Here is a 16,323-nt window from a genome sequence, read left to right as displayed (position 1 = left end):
CTGAATATCAAACCCAGCTCTCCTGCCATATTCCCATATACCCACTGCAGTGGGGCTGCATTGACTCCTCAAGAGACAATGGGCAGAGGCCCTGCTCCAGCACAAAGAGCCACAGAAAATGAAGCTGAAGACCAAAGGCAGAATGAAAGTTTCTCCTGAGGAAGGAAAAAGGGTGGGTGTGTGGTAGCGGGAGGGTCTATGAGAAATACCTTGGTTTTACTTAGAGATGTTTCTGGTAACTTGTCACTGCCTTCTCCTCCTTGGACTGTCCCCCGTGTCCAGAGGACGCATCTGCCTAACAGCAGTTCCATGACTGTGTTCCTCCTCCTGGAATTTGCAGACACGCGGGACCTGCAGCTCTTGCACTTCTGGCTCTTCCTGGGCATCTACCTGACTGCCCTCCTGGCCAACGGCCTCATCATCACCACCGTAGCCTGCGACCACCGCCTCCACACCCCCATGTACTTCTTCCTCCTCAACCTCGCCCTCCTCGACCTGGGCACCATCTCCACCACTGTCCCCAAATCCATGTCCAATTCCCTCTGGGACACCAGGGCCATTTCCCACCCAGGATGTGCTGCTCAGGTGTTTCTGTTTAACTTTCTGATGTCAGCAGAACTGTATCTACTTACCATCATGGCCTATGACCGCTACGTTGCCATCTGCAAACCCCTGCACTACGGGACCCTCCTGGGCAGCTGAGCTTGTGTCCACATGGCAGCAGCTGCCTGGGGCTGTGGGTTTCTCAATGCTGTGCTGCACACTGCCAATACATTTGCACTACCATTCTGCCAAGGCTATGCACTGGACCAGTTCTTCTGTGAAATCCCCCAGATCCTCAAGCTCTCCTGCTCAGATGCCTACCTCAGGGAAGTTGGGGTACTTGTGGTTAGTGTCTGTTTAGTCTTTGGTTGTTTTGTTTTCATTGTGCTGTCCTATGGGCAGATCTTCAGAGCCGTACTGAGGATTCCCTCTGAGCAGGGACAGCACAAACCCTTTTCCACGTGCCTCCCTCACTTGGCCGTGGTCTCCCTGTTTATCAGCACTGCCATATTTGCCTACCTGAAGCCCCCCTCCATCTCCTCCCCATACCTGGACCTCATGCTGGCAGTTCTGTACTCAGTGGTGCCTCCAGCCGTGAACCCCCTCATCTACAGCATGAGGAATCAGGACCTCAGGGATGGCATTAGGAAACTGATTACATGGACTTCTATTTAGCTCCGAGAAACATCCCATCTCTCCACAAATGACTGCCAGGTTATTCCACACCAGTCCTGACCTTTTTTTTTTGTTCTCTTTATTGTTATTGTAATTGTTATTCTTAATTTATAATATTTCTACAGTAATTTTTGGATTCCTTTTGCTTCTACAGAGGTATGAACCCCCTCTTTCTTACCTGGAGCCTCTCTAAAGGTGTCTAATGCTTGTTGAGAGCTGAACACTTTACAACATCTGTGTAATAAAATGAGATCTCTTCTGTGCTGCGTGTGAACACTGGGCTTGTCTTCCAATGTTGCTGTCAGGAGTTGCTCAGGGTTCTGCATGACTGCAGGAACAAAAGCCTCTCAGTTGACTTGTGACCATGTAGAGATCAAGGACTGGATTTAGGACTCACCCGTCAGTGCCTAGTGACAGTGGAGGCCATGGCTGGTCACTGAGTGACATACCCAGTGCCTTCTCTGCTCCAGCCTGAACAAGCTTTGCTCCCTCCGTCTTGCCTTAGATGGCAAGTGCTCCAGACTGCCCCCAACCCATCGGTCTCATAGCCCTCCGCTGAGCTTGCACCAGCTCATCAGTGTCTTGCCTGCACCAGGATGGGGGACGGGGCACAGCAGACCAAAGCTGGATACAGTGTTGTCTAGGTGGTCTAAGAAGCTCTGAGGAGAGAGGGATAAACACTTTCCCTCATCTTCTGGCTATGCTCCTCTTCATACAGCCCAGAATGCTGTTGGCTTTCTTGGCTGACAAGGCACACTGCTGGTTCACGTGCAGTTTGCCATCTACCAAGACCTCCAGGTCATTAATAAAGCTATCGAGCAGAAGAGCTCCCAGGACAGGACAGACCTTTGCAGTACTTCACTTGCTCCTGGCTCCAGGCAGAGTGTTACCTGTTCAGGAGGATGCCCTGTCCTCTCTCAGCAGCTGTGGATGAAGCCGCACAGATTTGTATGGGTCAAGTTCTCTCCTGGATCCTTGTGCACTGTTGGGATTTCCTCTCCTCCTTTCCAAGTTAAGAAGAATTTAAAGGTATTTCACAAGAGGAGACAATCAGACACAAAACTGAGAAGAAAACTACCTTGTCCAAAAAGCTGGAGCTTCCAGGAAGCTTCCAGTTTTAAGGAAATTTTTCAGGAATGGCCACCGGCTCAGTCAAGAGGCACAGGTACTGTCTGCTGTACTGACCGAGTTTTGCTGGAGCTCCTTGCAGGTGTAGGGGGCTGGAGGCAAGGAATTTTTTCCTTTTCCCACCTCCTCCAGTCAGTTCACGGTGGTGCATGGAGGGAGGCCAAGAGATTGACACAAGAAAAGTTCACACCAGAGACAAGGGAAAGCTTTTTCCTCATGAGGACAGCCAAGCACATGAAGTGGCTGCCCAAAGAAATAATCCCATTTCCATTCTTAGAGGTTTTCAAGTCGTAACTTAGATCAAGTGCTGAGCAACCAGCTCTCACCCCAGAGTTGACCCTGCTGAGCTGGAGACCTCCTGAGGTCCTTTCCAACCTGAGTGTACTGGTTTTGGCTGGGACAGAGTTAAATTTCTTCACAGTAGCTTGTATGGGGCTGTGTTTTGGATTTGTGCTGAAAACAGGGTTGACAACACACTGATGATGTAGTTATTGCTGAGCAGTGCTTGCGCAGCATTAAGGCTTTTTCTGCTCCTCACACTGCCTTGCCAGCAAGTAGGCTGCAGGTGCAGAAGAAGTTGGGAGGGGACACAGCTGGGAGAGCTGACCCCAACTGACCAAAGGGATATTCCATACTGCATGATGTCATGCTCAGAAATAAAACTGGGGAGGTAGAGGTCAGAATCAGCTGCCCTTGCTTGGGGATTGGCTGGGCATTGATTGATCGGTGGTGAGCAATTGTCTTCTTTTGCATCACTTGTTTTTCTTGGGTTTTATTTTCCTCTTTCTTTGAGGGTTTTTTTGGTTGTTTTTTCTTTTTTTTTAATTTTTTTTTTAGCAAGTTCATTACTAAGCTTGCCAAGTAGAAACAACAGCATGGAGAGAGGGCAGGGAAAATGTCCAGGATGCCGGTGGGTTGTTCCTTGTGAGGCCCTGTCAGCTGTAGCAAAGTGAGAGTCCATCAGGACAATGGGCATCGTGAAGCCATCAAGACAACCAGAGCATAGGGGAGGGCAGTGGAGATGCAGGTAATGGTGACATGATTGGGACCTCAGCTCTGTTAGGGGGCAGCGAGGGACAACTGCTCTGGAAGGCAGAGCTAGCTGGGAAGTGAGGGGTATCCCCAGGTGAGCAGGGAGGGGGCCTCACCAGCCTGAGCTGCCAACAAGGGAGCAGGGCAGGCCAGGGGGCTGGCAGCTGGAGGCAGTTCAAAGCCCAGATCATCTGGCGAGGTTCTGATGATGGAACAGGTCCAAGGTCAAGCCAGGAAGTTGATCCACAGGTTGGGGTCAGGATGAGGCCTGGTAAGGGTTACTGGGGTCAAGCACAGCCCAGAGCTGCCTCCTCTGCAGCAGGACCTCAAGTAGAGGAGCGTAGTGCCTGCATCTCTCCCCCATTGTGCACCTTGCCCTCTGCCGGAGAAAGGGGCTGAAAGAGACTGCCCTGTGATGCTGCTGTGGAAGGTGGTGTGCACAGCTGGGGAAGGTGAAGGGTCTCCTGGGTGCCCATCTGTCTGTCCCTCGGCAGGAGGATGACACTATTGCTCCTTGTTTTCCCCATCTGTGCCTGCTGCTCTTGTTCTAGCTCCCAGGCTCTTTGGGACGGGGCGTTCAGTCGCATTTCAGACACTTGACCCTGTTGGTCCTGGCATGGAAGTGTCTGCATGGAGGTGCCCAAGCCCCCTTCTAACCTGTGGGGCTCCAGGCAATGTAGTCCATGGGGCTATGTCTATAGCCTACATCATATGGCTATGAGTCCTACGTCTTCTTTAAACCAACAGTGTGTTATTGTCTTCTTGTGGGACTCCTGCCAGGCTGTAGGTTGCCCTCCAGAAAGGCACAGCTCTCCCTTTGTGATATCTGTGATACCATTGTGGTATTGGAGAGTCCTTGGTTTTGTCATCCGAGGCAGGACACTTATGCATCACACCTTCTTTGTTACTTTCTCCATGTCTGGGCTAAGAAAGGCAGAGGAGTTGGGAGATCTGCACTTTGAAACTGCACTCCTTCTTTTCTAGCACAGTACAGTTTCTTTTTTGGCGGGTAACTCACAAGTGTGACTGCTGTTTAGCTGAGAGCACATGGCAGCACAGGACAAGCGTTATGGGCAGATCAACTTCTGACTGCAGGAAACTACACCTCCATGGGTCTCTACTTTCACTGAGAGCAACGGAAAGGATTTCTACCCCTGCAGAGAACATCTTTCCAGGGTGATGGGGGCATCTCATAAGTAATTAAAGGTAGAACTAGGCCCTTCTGCCACATTCCATGTTGTAGAGAACAGCGTGTGAGGAGCTGCCTCAGTGGATGCACATGTGCATCAAAGCTGCTCACTTCCATTCCCCATGGAGTGACTGCAGAAACGGTACAGACAACACATTGGTGTGAGGACAGGGTCTGTCTCATTGGAATGAAGACCCCTGGAATGGGGTGGGTGACCCCTGACTTCTCATCCCTAGTTATCTCCTGAAGCTGGAGTGGGACCTGGTGGGAATAAGCACGGCGGTTATAGACACAGGTTTAGGCCCACAAGTCCAACAACCTCCAACTACTGGAAATGGGGATTCTGCTGAAGACCGGTCGATATCACTGGGCCAAAGAGAAGGATGTCAGAAATTCAAGGCTGGCCTAGCGAGACACTGTCACTCTCTACAGCTAGCTTCTGGGATGGTGCAGAGGAGGATGAGTCAGACTCTTCCCAGATGGGCACAGTGGAAGGCTAAGAAGCCATGGGAAAAAGTTGGGCCATGGGAAATTCTGACCAGCCTTAAGAGAAAAGAATCTGCACTATAAGGTCTGTCAGGCACTGGGAACATGCACCCAGAAAGGCTGTGGGGTCTCCACAATGGAGACAGTCAAGCCTCAACTACATGTAGCGCCATCGGGTTTTTTGGATCATAGTGGATGACTACCTAACACAGGTAGAAAAGGAAGCCTGGGCAGCAGCACCCAAGGTGTCCAACATTAGAGGAGATCAGTCTCATCCCTGTCTTCACCGATGATAGAGCCACATGTACTTTATACCCTGCAGGGAATGAAAAATGAGTGGGTCTAGGTATTGCAGAGTCTGCTTGAAGATGCTCCTGTGTCCAGATATATTGGGCTTAGTGCCCGTTTGGCTATTCAAAAAAGACCATTTCATTCGCTTTGTCTCTTTTTTCCCTCTGTGAACCAGGGGAGCTCGTGACTTCAACGTGTGACTTGCTGTGTGCAAAGAGTGGATATGGACAGAGAGAGTCCAGGGCAGGGAGTGTTTTGGGGGGGTCCTGGGATCTCTGCTTACTCAAAAATTTGGGTTTTGTTTGTCTAAGGCTATCTGCTGTGGGAAGTGAACTTCACAGGAGGTAACGTGGACTTAATATACAGCCGCTGAGTGTATTACATCACTGCGTGTCTGTGTGCAGCTCGTTCTCCAAGCAGGAGGGAGTTGGTGCCCACGGGCTGAAACATGCAGCTACAGACTTCAGTGAAGAAAGCTCAGATTTGAACAAGGCTGCTGTAAGTGCCAGGTGGTTGAGAGAAAAGGTGGGGCTGGGGGTAGGGATGAAGAATGACCATAGATTGTTAAGACGGAAAGGGTCTTGATCTTTGTAATCATTCAAACTCCATTAGGAGGATCAATATGATTTGAGGATTTCTGATATTACGTGATGCATGAGCAGAAAATTAAAGAAAAGCGGGGGGAAATAAAGTATTCTTTCTTATTGTTTAGTATTGAAATCTTTCCACTTTGACTACATTCCTGAAATGTCTGTAATTAACCACATAAGAATTGAAGACCTAAAGGAAAATTATGCACAGAGCCTTGGCTCGTTAGGGAGTTTGCATGTTAATGAGCCCTCTGGTGCCAAGTTCCTGAACTGCAGATCCTGAAAGATTGAACAAGCCTCTCAAGAAGTAAAAGTCAGCATCAAACTTGCAAGTTTCTGAGGGTGTTAGTGGGCTCCACTGAGGAACATCACTGAAGAGACCGTGGAGGGAATGACCAGACAAGGAGACCGTCCCTGGGGGCTGGTGAAACAGGAAGTCGGAGACACTGGTTACAGGAGGAAGATCAATTGTGGAGGTGGCTGTGAAAGCCCTAAATGTGTTTCACCAGGCAGGATGGCCAAGACCTGACCCCCATCCCCCTGGGAAGGGTGATCCGTTCCTTCATGGGATGCTTACAGCTCTTCCTGGGAGCAGTTTGATGCGGGGGGGGTGTGATGCTGAGTGAAAGACAGCGGTAGGAAACCTCCCAGGCTCTTTTGGGGGTCGGTGAGGAGGGAACAAGGGCCTGGGGCTGTAAGGAACTGGTGTCCTCACATGGGCTTCAGTGGAAGAGACAGCAGCCACCGTGGAGATGACAAGGACTTCAGTTCTGTTGGCAGGGAGGAGGGGCGCAGCCACACAAAGGCCCTGTTTGCACCACGGACAGTCCTACACTGTCCTATGCCTGTGCCAGTTTCCCTGCAGACTTTAGCTGCTTCCTCCTGTTTCCCCACCTCACCCTGACCTTGGGATCTCCCAAGTAGAAGAACTCGGAGCAATGGAGTAATTTGAGCCTGGGGGAAAGTGTGAGGGCAATGGACTTGAATAATTTTGTCCTTGTTTCTCACAATCCAAACCTTTTTTACTTGGCATAAATTAAATTGATCTTCCCCAAGTCAACCCTTCTTTGCCTGTGACAGTAAGTAGTAAGTGATCTCCCTGTCTTTATCGTGACCCAGGAGCTATTCCATCTTATTTTCTGCCTTTGTCCTTTTGAGATGGAGGTGTGACTGGGCGGCTGGGTGGGTGTCTGGGTGTTGGGCAAGGCTAACCCACTACAGGATGACCACCTCAGGACTGCTGTGTCCAGTATGGGGCTCACCAGCACAAGGAAGACCCCGACAGACTGGAGAGAAAGTTGCAGAGGCCAGAAGGATGGTTGGGGCCTGGAGCACACTGTGTACAAGGAGAGACTGAGAAAGACAGGGTTTGGAAAAATTCCTCAGAGCCAAACACTGGAGCAAGGACCCAGGCCAGTTGGTGAGATCTCTATCAGTGGAGATTTTCAAAATGTGTCAAGACAAGCACCTCATCTAGCCGGAGGTGTCTGAGAATGGGCTTGGCTGAGAGTCTGGCTGTGGCAAGAGCTATGGGACTTGATATGTAATGAGTGTTGGTAGGAAACTGGTTCCTTTTGTATTAATAAGGGCAGTAGAGCAGGGCAGTATTCCTGGCCCTGGAGCTCCTCAGACAGCTCTTGCATGTCTGCAGCCCCCTTCCCCTGTGCCAGCTGGGTTCCCGCTGCCTGTCCTGTGATTGCAGAGTACTCCTTTCCCTGTGAATACCTGGAATTAACACTTGTGCATGATTCCACCTGGGCAATCTCTCACTTTGTGGAGCTCTGGTCACATCCCAGGCACACGCTGCCCATGGAGATCCCCTGGGATATCCAGGCAGCTGCAGATTCCCCTCCTGGAAGACGTCTTCTGCCCTGTCACATGTGGGAAAGGACTGGGTTTGTACCTCAGTGACGACTCATCACCTCAACTGTCACCAGGCACCAACAGGTGAGTCCTAAATCCACCCCTCTAGCAGGTCACAAGATGAAAATGAGCTTTTTGCTCTTGAAACCATGGATCAATAGGCCTTTTGAAGGTGCAGTATCTCGGGCCTTTTCCTGACATGAGGCTTGGAAAAACAGCCCTACCATCAGGCAGTGCACAGGGAAGATCCCTTTTTATTATAGAGATGCTGTGAGGGAGTCAGCTTGGACCCAGTGTTACAAAGACACATTTTTATATGGTCCTCCAGGTGAGACAGAGGAGGTTCATGCTTCACATGAAGTACAGGAAGTCCAAGTATTGGTCTACGAACATGAAACCGCAAAGAGCAATAACAACAATGATAATAAAACAAAGCATGGGCCTAGTATGGGAGTCACTTGTGGAAAAAGACTGGAAGTTTACCGGTATTGAAAAATGTCCATGAAATCACTTTCCTCAGGGCATTTTTGAGCTCCCTGTTCCTCATGCTATAGATGCGAGGGTTCACAACTGGAGGCACCAGCGAGTACAGCACTGCCACCACCAGATCCAGGGATGGGGAGGAGATGGAGGGGGGCTTCAGATAGGCAATCATGCCAGTGCTGACATACATGGAGACCACTCAGCCCACAAGTCAGCAGCCCTAGCCAAGAGAACAAGGACCTCCGTTCTGGGTCCCAGCCCTACCAAAGCCCTTGGCTTTCCCCACCACAGGCTGTCCTATACTGTCCTATGTCAGTGATTGATTCTCTGCAGATTTTAACTCTCCCCCCTGCTTCCCCAACTCACTCTGACCCCATGATATCCCAAGGTTTACTGATAAGTCTCTATCCTCACTGTTGTTCAAACATAAAGCTGTAGTTTTCTGAGGGTTAGGCAATGTCTCTGAGTTCCCAAAAACCCATCTGGCTTCTTTCAAAGCCTTGTTTATGTTCTTCTAGCACCCAAGATGTGCTCCTCTAGCCCCAGGCTCATTTTAATTCTCTACATGCATGGCTCTCTCCCTGCACGACCACGTGTCTCACAAACCCTTCCCTCTTCCCCCGCAGTGATGAAACTTCACCCCAGGAGGTCTGTGCATCCTCCACACTCATAGATGTTTCCTGAGGTCCATCCAAGTATGGGAAGTGAAGCAGGAAAAGAGCAAGCTCAGCTCATTTGGCATGATAGCCACCCTCAGCAGCAGGCCTTCTCCATTTTCTAGGCATGCACATTATCATAGAAAAATCTCTTTCATCCCTGACTTGCAGAAGAGGGGTCTTCCTTCCTGACATCTTCCCAGCACACACCCCCTCCTCTTCCCCATCCACAGACATCCACTGCCTTCCATTTCTGGCCTCAGAGAGGGTTTCAGGATTTGCTAAAGCCATCAGCCACCTCCTTGTTTCTCACTGATATTCCTCGACTCTCTCTCTGAGCCCTACACATGGCCAATCAATCACTGCTGCTCAGAGCTGCTCGCTCTTCAGAAGAGGCCTTGAGATTCCTGCATATTCCTGGTGCTTAGTAACTATCTTCCTGGCTCTCTCCAGAGCTAATGGCACACATTGTTGTCTACAACAGGGCCCTTATGACCATCGTTTATGAAATCATTGTCTTTTTAAGATCTTCTCTGCAGAAAGAGTAGCCACAGAAAAGCACCAAACACACCAAAACAGAGTGTGAGTGAAGTGCCAGTAAGAAGCAGGTGAGCAACACCCAAGGCTCTGGCTTCCTGGCAAGGAGTCTCTCCTGTTTGTCACCTTTTCTCATGAAAGGAGCAGGAAAACTGTCCATCCCATGGAGCTCTGCAGAAGGAAGATGGAGCTGTACATAGCGTGAGGCGATTCAACTGGAATCAGTAGGCAGAGAAGACTCCTGTAGGGAAGGCATTTTGAGGGAGCACCCTGACTTCACCCAGATAAAAAAGAGACCAGGCAGTGTGCTGACATGATGGGGAGAAGTGTCCTGGGGGAAAAGAGTGTGGGTGAGAGAAGGTGGGAGAGATTTTAGGTAGTACTTTCCATGTCTGAGCAGCCTGAGGTTTGGAGCTGAGGAAAACTATAGAAGCTCTCAAGGATGTTTTGGCATTAGTGGAACTGTCACTAATAGCAGTAACAGGTCAGTGCTGAAAGGGAACTCCTTTGTATTCTCGATGATGAACTAAAGCTATTTGATTTTTCTTTTTACATGACAAAAATAGCTATGAGTTCTCAGTGATTAGCCTCTAGTATACAATTCTTAGAACATATGTCCATGATGGCACCTCCTGGCAGCTGCTTCATGGCCCCTGTCAGCGCCCTGTCCCTGTGCAGGCCCAGCCCCACTGCCCATACACAGTCCAACGGCCCCACTGTGCAGGCACAGCATGGGAAACGGGAGAGTCAGGGATGGGGACCTTCCCCCCATTGTGATCCCAAAGATGGCCTTCAGATCACAGTTCCCCCATGACCCTCCTACTTTTGCAGCTTCCCCAGCACCCGACCCCTGCCCTGCCGCGGCCTTGTCCTACATGGGGTTTTGCGGACAGCTCTGCTCCAGGGTCTGCCAGGGTCTGGGGAAGGAGCGAGGCTGGGCAGGGCTGTCCATTCCCCCAAACCAGCCCTTGGCCCAGCAGGAAGATGGAGATGGCCTCACAGCAAAACTCACTTGTAAACCTGGGGTGACCGCCAAGTGCTGGAAATGACCAATGAGAGACACTGGGAGTGACGAAGACACTGAGCCACCTTCCCTGTCTGTCCACACCACCAAAAGCACAGACCAGCCTCCTCGTCTCCTCTTCACCTGCATGTATTCAATGTTTTCCACAAGGCCTGGCTCTGCACCACAAACACCCAGTGTGAGTCCTTGCCCTGCATGGTCACACACTACAAGCTCTACACTCATATTTTTCTCTCCTGGGCACTTTCCAGCACAGACCAGCTCCCCATAAAGTCTACCCACTTCCCTTGACCTCTCTCCACCTCGTCTGCCCTCTCCCCACTGCACAGCCCAGTCTGGGCTGGCCCCACAGCAGTGCCCACCACAGGGTGCGGCAGAGCTCTGGGCACTCACCCCACAGCCCCAGACCCTCTGAAGGGCACAGCAGCTCCTCGGGGGTGGAGAGGGGTGAGCCCCAGGGCTGGGGGGCATCTGTGGCACAAGGCCTGAGGAGATCCCTTGTATGATGGAAATGCTGCTATGGAGGCCAGCTCTGTCACACAAGTGCCCACTGCCTGTCCTTGCCTGCGGTCACAGGCCTGCCACACAGCAGGACTGTAACCATGCTTGAAGAGCACTCAGGCTTTCCACCAACCCAAGGGTTCAGAAGGAAAGCATGGAAGTGGGAAGAGAGCAGCTCGGGAAAGACCAAGCGCTGGTGCTCCCTGGCAGTGCTGCTGTGCCGGGACACTTTTCTTCTTCCCCTCTGCACACAGGCACTGCTCCCTGCAGCTGCAGAGAAGGTCTTGGAGGAAGGATCTCAGAAGAACAAGTCACTGCACGGCCCTTTATTTTGGTTAAATAAACAGACGGTACAGCTCCTCATTTGCACAGCCTCCAGGGCACAGAAAAGCTGCATAAACTGTGAATTAGAAACTGGAGGAATAAAGACATATGTTTGTGGAAAACACTCAGATAAGTAAAGCAAAACGAAATAGAAGGAATAAACCATACCCAAAATCACCACAAAAAGATCAGCAAAAGACAGGTTGGGTCTATAATGAGATACGAGTACTATGCAGAAGACAACAGGAACTTTATTGGTTCTGAAAGTATCCAGTCATTAGTTTTCTCAGGGCATCCTTCATCTCATGGTTTCTCATGCTGTAGATGAGGGGGTTCACAGCTGGAGACACCACTGAGTACAGAACTGCCACCAGCAGGTCCAGGGATGGGGAGGAGATGGAGGGGGGCTTCAGGTAGGCAAAAAGGCCAGTGCTTACAAACAAGACCACCACAGCCAGGTGAGGGAGGCACGTGGAAAAGGCTTTGTGCCGTCCCTGCTCAGAGGGGATCCTCAGCACAGCCCTGAAGATCTGCCCATAGGACAGCACAATGAAAACAAAACATCCAAACACTAAACAGGCACTAACCACAAGTACCCCAACTTCCCTCAGGTAGGCATCTGAGCAGGAGAGCTTGAGGATCTGGGGGATTTCACAGAAGAACTGGTCTACAGCATTGCCTTGGCAGAGGGGTAGTGAAAATGTGTTGGCAGTGTGCAGCACAGCATTGAGGAACCCACTGCCCCAGGCAGCTGCTGCCATGTGGACACAAGCTCTGCTGCCCAGGAGGGTCCCGTAGTGCAGGGGTTTGCAGATGGCAACGTAGCGGTCATAGGCCATGACAGTCAGAAGATAAAAGTCTGCTGAGATCAAAAAGAATAACAGAAAGACCTGGGCAGCACATCCTGGGTAGGAGATGGCCCTGTTGTTCCAGAGGGAACTGGCCATGGATTTGGGGACAGTGGTGGAGATGGAGCCCAAGTCGAGGAGGGCGAGGTTGAGGAGGAAGAAGTACATGGGGGTGTGGAGGCGTTGGTCACAGGCTACCGCGGTGATGATGAGGCCGTTTCCCAGGAGGGCAGCCAGGTAGATGCCCAGGAAGAGCCAGAAGTGCAAGAGCTGCAGCTCCCAAATGTTGGCAAATGCCAGGAGGAGGAACTCAGTGACGGAGCTGCTGTTGGACATCTGCTGTCTCTGGATGTGGAGCACTGAAGGAGGCAAGGGCAGTGACAAATTAGGGCATTATTCTCTGAGCAAAATCAAAGCCATTTCTCATAATACACGTTCACCGCATTTTTTCCATTTCAGCGAGATCTCTGTTCAGCTCTGTGGATGGAGCTCTAGTTGTTGCTGGCTGAGTGTGCTGTGAGGATCAGGACCTCTGCCTATTGGCTGCCAAGGAGTCAGCCCTGCTCTGTAGCAGTGGGTTTCTGGGAACGTTGTCTGTCAGGGGGTCAGTCCTGGTGTTTGAATTGGTCAGAGGAAACTGCTCCTAATGTAAAAGTGCTTGTCAGCATCTGCAATCCCAGGGATAAGAAAACACAATCAAAAGAGTGTTTAGGAGAGACGGGGGAGCTTAGAGCTCTCCCCTATCTCACCTAGTGATTCTCTTGGATTTCAGAAACCCTCATCATTTCTGTTTCACTCAGAGAAAACAAAGTGTGTCCTGCGAGGGAAGACGATTGCCTGTGGCTTAGTGCAGAGAGAGCGGAGCTGGTCTGTCACTCTGTTGTGTTCCCACTACCCTGAGCTTGCACCTTTCTGAGATGGAGGGTAATCACACCCCCATGTTAACCTGAAAACACTCCAGGCACTACTGAGAGCAGAGAGACCCACTGTCCAACACCAAGTGTCTCCCCCTTTCTCAAGGTCTCCGCACACCACCTCTTGCCAAGGACACACATGGCTCATTTCACAAACCCAACAGCATTTCCTCAGTCATAGTGTCTCTGTGCTTCTCCATGGGGCATTGAGAAACACCAAGATGCTATGGGACAGATCTGCACCCTGGAGGGCAGCTCTCAGCTTGGAAGGACACCCCAAGGAGGTAGCCAAGTGTCCTGATGATGGTACCTCAGGAAGGGGGAGTCAGCTCATTTGCCAAGGAATGACACAGGCTGCATTGCCCACAGCCCCCCAGCTTGGAGGAAAGCTTGGACACCTGTAACCTTGTTCCCATGGACACAGCTGCATGGGAGGACCCACAAGATCAGTGTGTGACTCTGCAGCTGAAACTCCCATCCCCAGAGAGCCTGACAGCAGGAACAAGATAACAATAGCAATAACACAGACAAGTGGGGAAACAAGGAAAAACACAGTGATGGTCTGGCTCAGAGAGGCAAGGGGAGAGGCAGCTGGGCACTCAGGAAAGAGTTACCCTTACCCAGCTGTGCATGCCACCTGCCAGACACCAGCACAGCTAGGCAGTTGTTCTCAGTCCCTGTGCTCTACTTCAGGAGGCTCCTATCAGACTTACTGATCACTCCAAGCTACAGCTCAGGAGTCTCAGGGACTTGTTCCAGCATGACAGCTCCTTCTACGTTTCTCCCCCAAATTCCCCAAGACTAGAAAGCAGAAAACACAGGCTCCGGAAAGCTCCTTAACTTTACAGCAATCCCTGCTTTGACCTTTCCCTTGAATAGTGCACTCAGAAATGACTTGGGGGTGATCTGGAGACTGTGAGCTGCCCTGACCCACACAGCACCCTCTTGTCAGCAGAAGGACCCTGTCCTGCTGGCGATTGCTTCTTCCACCCACAGCTTCTCCCCACTCTGCTGTTACAGTTCCCCAGGCAGGCTGAGTACTTACCCTGACCAGTGGCAGAGTCCCTGCCCCAGCACACAGCCCCCTGGGGTGCAGGGACCCTGCTCAGAAGGACAGCCCTGGGCACCCCTGGCTGCACACCCACCTTCACACTCTGCAGCCATCCCCAGGGGAAGGCAGCTGACGTGCCCTGTCCCTCTGAGGGTGCAGCAGGGAAGCTGTGCTCCAAAGCACGTCCTTTTTCTCTGCACTGGAGAAACTGTGAGAGTCCTCCTGACACATCCCATAGGCTGTGGGATGTGCCAGCTTTAGGAGGTCACTCCAGGAACCACGGCTACATTGCCCTGCAGCCAGAGACTTACCTTGTGAAGGGCTGTGAAGATTTTTCTCCAGGTCAGCTCTCGTCTGTCTTCCCATCCAGACTGCCTTTAACCTCTCTCCCTTCCCTCCTCTCCCCTCGGTGCCTGCAGGCAGTGCCCTCAGCCCTGCTGCGCTTTGCAGAGGAGCTGCTCCTGGGCAGAGCTGTCTCTCTGCAGTGCTGCCTGCTTGCCATGAGCTCCCTCCAGCCCAGGAGCCCAGCCCAGCTCAGCAGCAGAGGACCAGCCCAAGGCAGCACTTTCTCTGCCCCCTCTGGGCTCCCTCCAGGTGTCCCTGGGGCTCCAGGGGAACCTGCTGGCAAACAGGCTGAAGCAATCACTGGTGTTCCTTCCCTCAGCTACAGAGAGACTTATGTCCTGTGGCGTTTCTTTTATTAGAAAAAGAGTTGGGTATGTGTTAAGGAGGCTCACACAATCAAATCCAAGTGGTGTTAAAACTCAGATTTGTTCTTCAGCAAAAAGTTAGTTAGAACTCCGGTAACATTTGTGAACCACAGGCTCAAGGATGTAAGGGGAATTAGTACTTCACAGCCGACTTAAGAATTCAAATTCAGAATACAAATAACGTCACAGCATACTTAAATATGCTCTCTAATTCAACACTGTGTAACTTAGCTATCTAATAAATAGCGCAGAAAGCAGAAGCAGTCAAAATGAAAATCCTCCAGGTTACTGACTGCCTGCTCTTTGGGCACTTTCCAAAGCAAATATTCAAGTCAGTTGCCTTAAATCCTTTCACAAGTGATCCACAACACATCTCTTATTTATAGTTAGTGTCCCGTAAAGATATAACCATCACCCTTAAAAAGTGACATATATTGTCAAAGAAGGATCTGAGCCATGTACAGTTCTCATGCACCACGTATCATTGTATTTTTATTTCTCTCTTTTCATGTGGATAAAATCAGACAGCCTTTGTTGACGCGTGAGTCACGGACACTGCACACAATCAATATGATCAAGCAGATGCCACTTTATTGACCTAATAGCTCGGTTTATATACTCATTTTGGTTCCTGATCATGCATAAGCTGATTAAAGATTGGTTAGCATGTGCTGTCCACGCGCCTAAAGCAATAGTTTGATTGGATAAGACCTTCTGATCACACGAATGATTCCCTCCGCCTGTATCCTGTTCTGTCATTCTTTCTGTCACGTAGGCCCAACTTTGTCCTGCTTTTTTGTGCTTGCTCCATCAAAATTGTAGCAATAATTATCCTTAACAACGCGTCTTTGAAGCCAGCTGCTTGCAAGGCGTCCTTGAGGCCTGCTGCCTACAAAGCGTCTTTGAGGCCTGCAAAGCGTCCTTGGCTCACGAGTTAATCAGGTCCATCGTGCCTGGATTGTTCACTATGTGTCCATTACTTTCCAAGTATCCCACACCTTTCTTTGCAGCCGTGACAGGAGTCTGTAGCATCATGGGAACAAAGACCGTCACACCTTGGCTTCACTGAAACTCAGGCAAACCTCCCACTGACTTCAAAACCTAAACCAGAGTTTTACCACCAGCCTTTGATTCCCAGCTTGTGTCTCTTAGAAATAAATGTTCCTCGCACCTTCATAGACAGAGGACTAAAATAGAGCACTATTTAACTTTGAGACATGTGACGTGGACTGCTGGATGGTTTTGGAAGTGAATGGCGATTGGGAAGCACAGCGTGGGTGCTTGAATTACTGCGGCACATAACAAACAGAGGATGAGTTTACAGAGGAACGTGACAGTTTTACGAAGTATTCATGGATCTGCTATCGTAATGTTGATGTCCCACGAACTGAGGACAGGCAATGAGTCCAATGCATTCAATGCTGCCGTTGCTCAGTGTGGCTGGTGGGTTTGCTGGTCATTAAGTGTGGTTACTTCTG

The 16,323-nt window shown here is 50.6% G+C and overlaps 1 protein-coding gene and 1 pseudogene across 1 annotated transcript; one reads left to right on the top strand and one right to left on the bottom strand.

The window, feature by feature from the left end:
* The first annotated feature begins 297 nt into the window (after positions 1-297).
* Positions 298-1,218, top strand: LOC128138330 (olfactory receptor 14J1-like; annotated as a pseudogene).
* A 7,127-nt stretch (positions 1,219-8,345) lies between these two features.
* LOC128138329 (olfactory receptor 14A16-like) lies at positions 8,346-12,506 on the bottom strand. Its single transcript, XM_052779628.1, has 2 exons — positions 11,643-12,506; positions 8,346-8,540 (listed from the first exon to the last, which is right to left on the bottom strand). The coding sequence occupies exons 1-2, from the start codon at positions 12,504-12,506 to the stop codon at positions 8,346-8,348; spliced, it is 1,059 nt and encodes a 352-aa protein (XP_052635588.1).
* Between the last annotated feature and the right edge of the window lie 3,817 nt (positions 12,507-16,323).

Source organism: Harpia harpyja, unplaced genomic scaffold (assembly GCF_026419915.1).
Source record: "Harpia harpyja isolate bHarHar1 unplaced genomic scaffold, bHarHar1 primary haplotype scaffold_39, whole genome shotgun sequence".
NCBI classification, from domain to species: Eukaryota; Metazoa; Chordata; class Aves; order Accipitriformes; family Accipitridae; genus Harpia; species Harpia harpyja.
The sequence above is the reverse complement of the archived record's forward strand: the minus strand, read 5'-3'. Positions and strand labels throughout refer to the sequence as shown.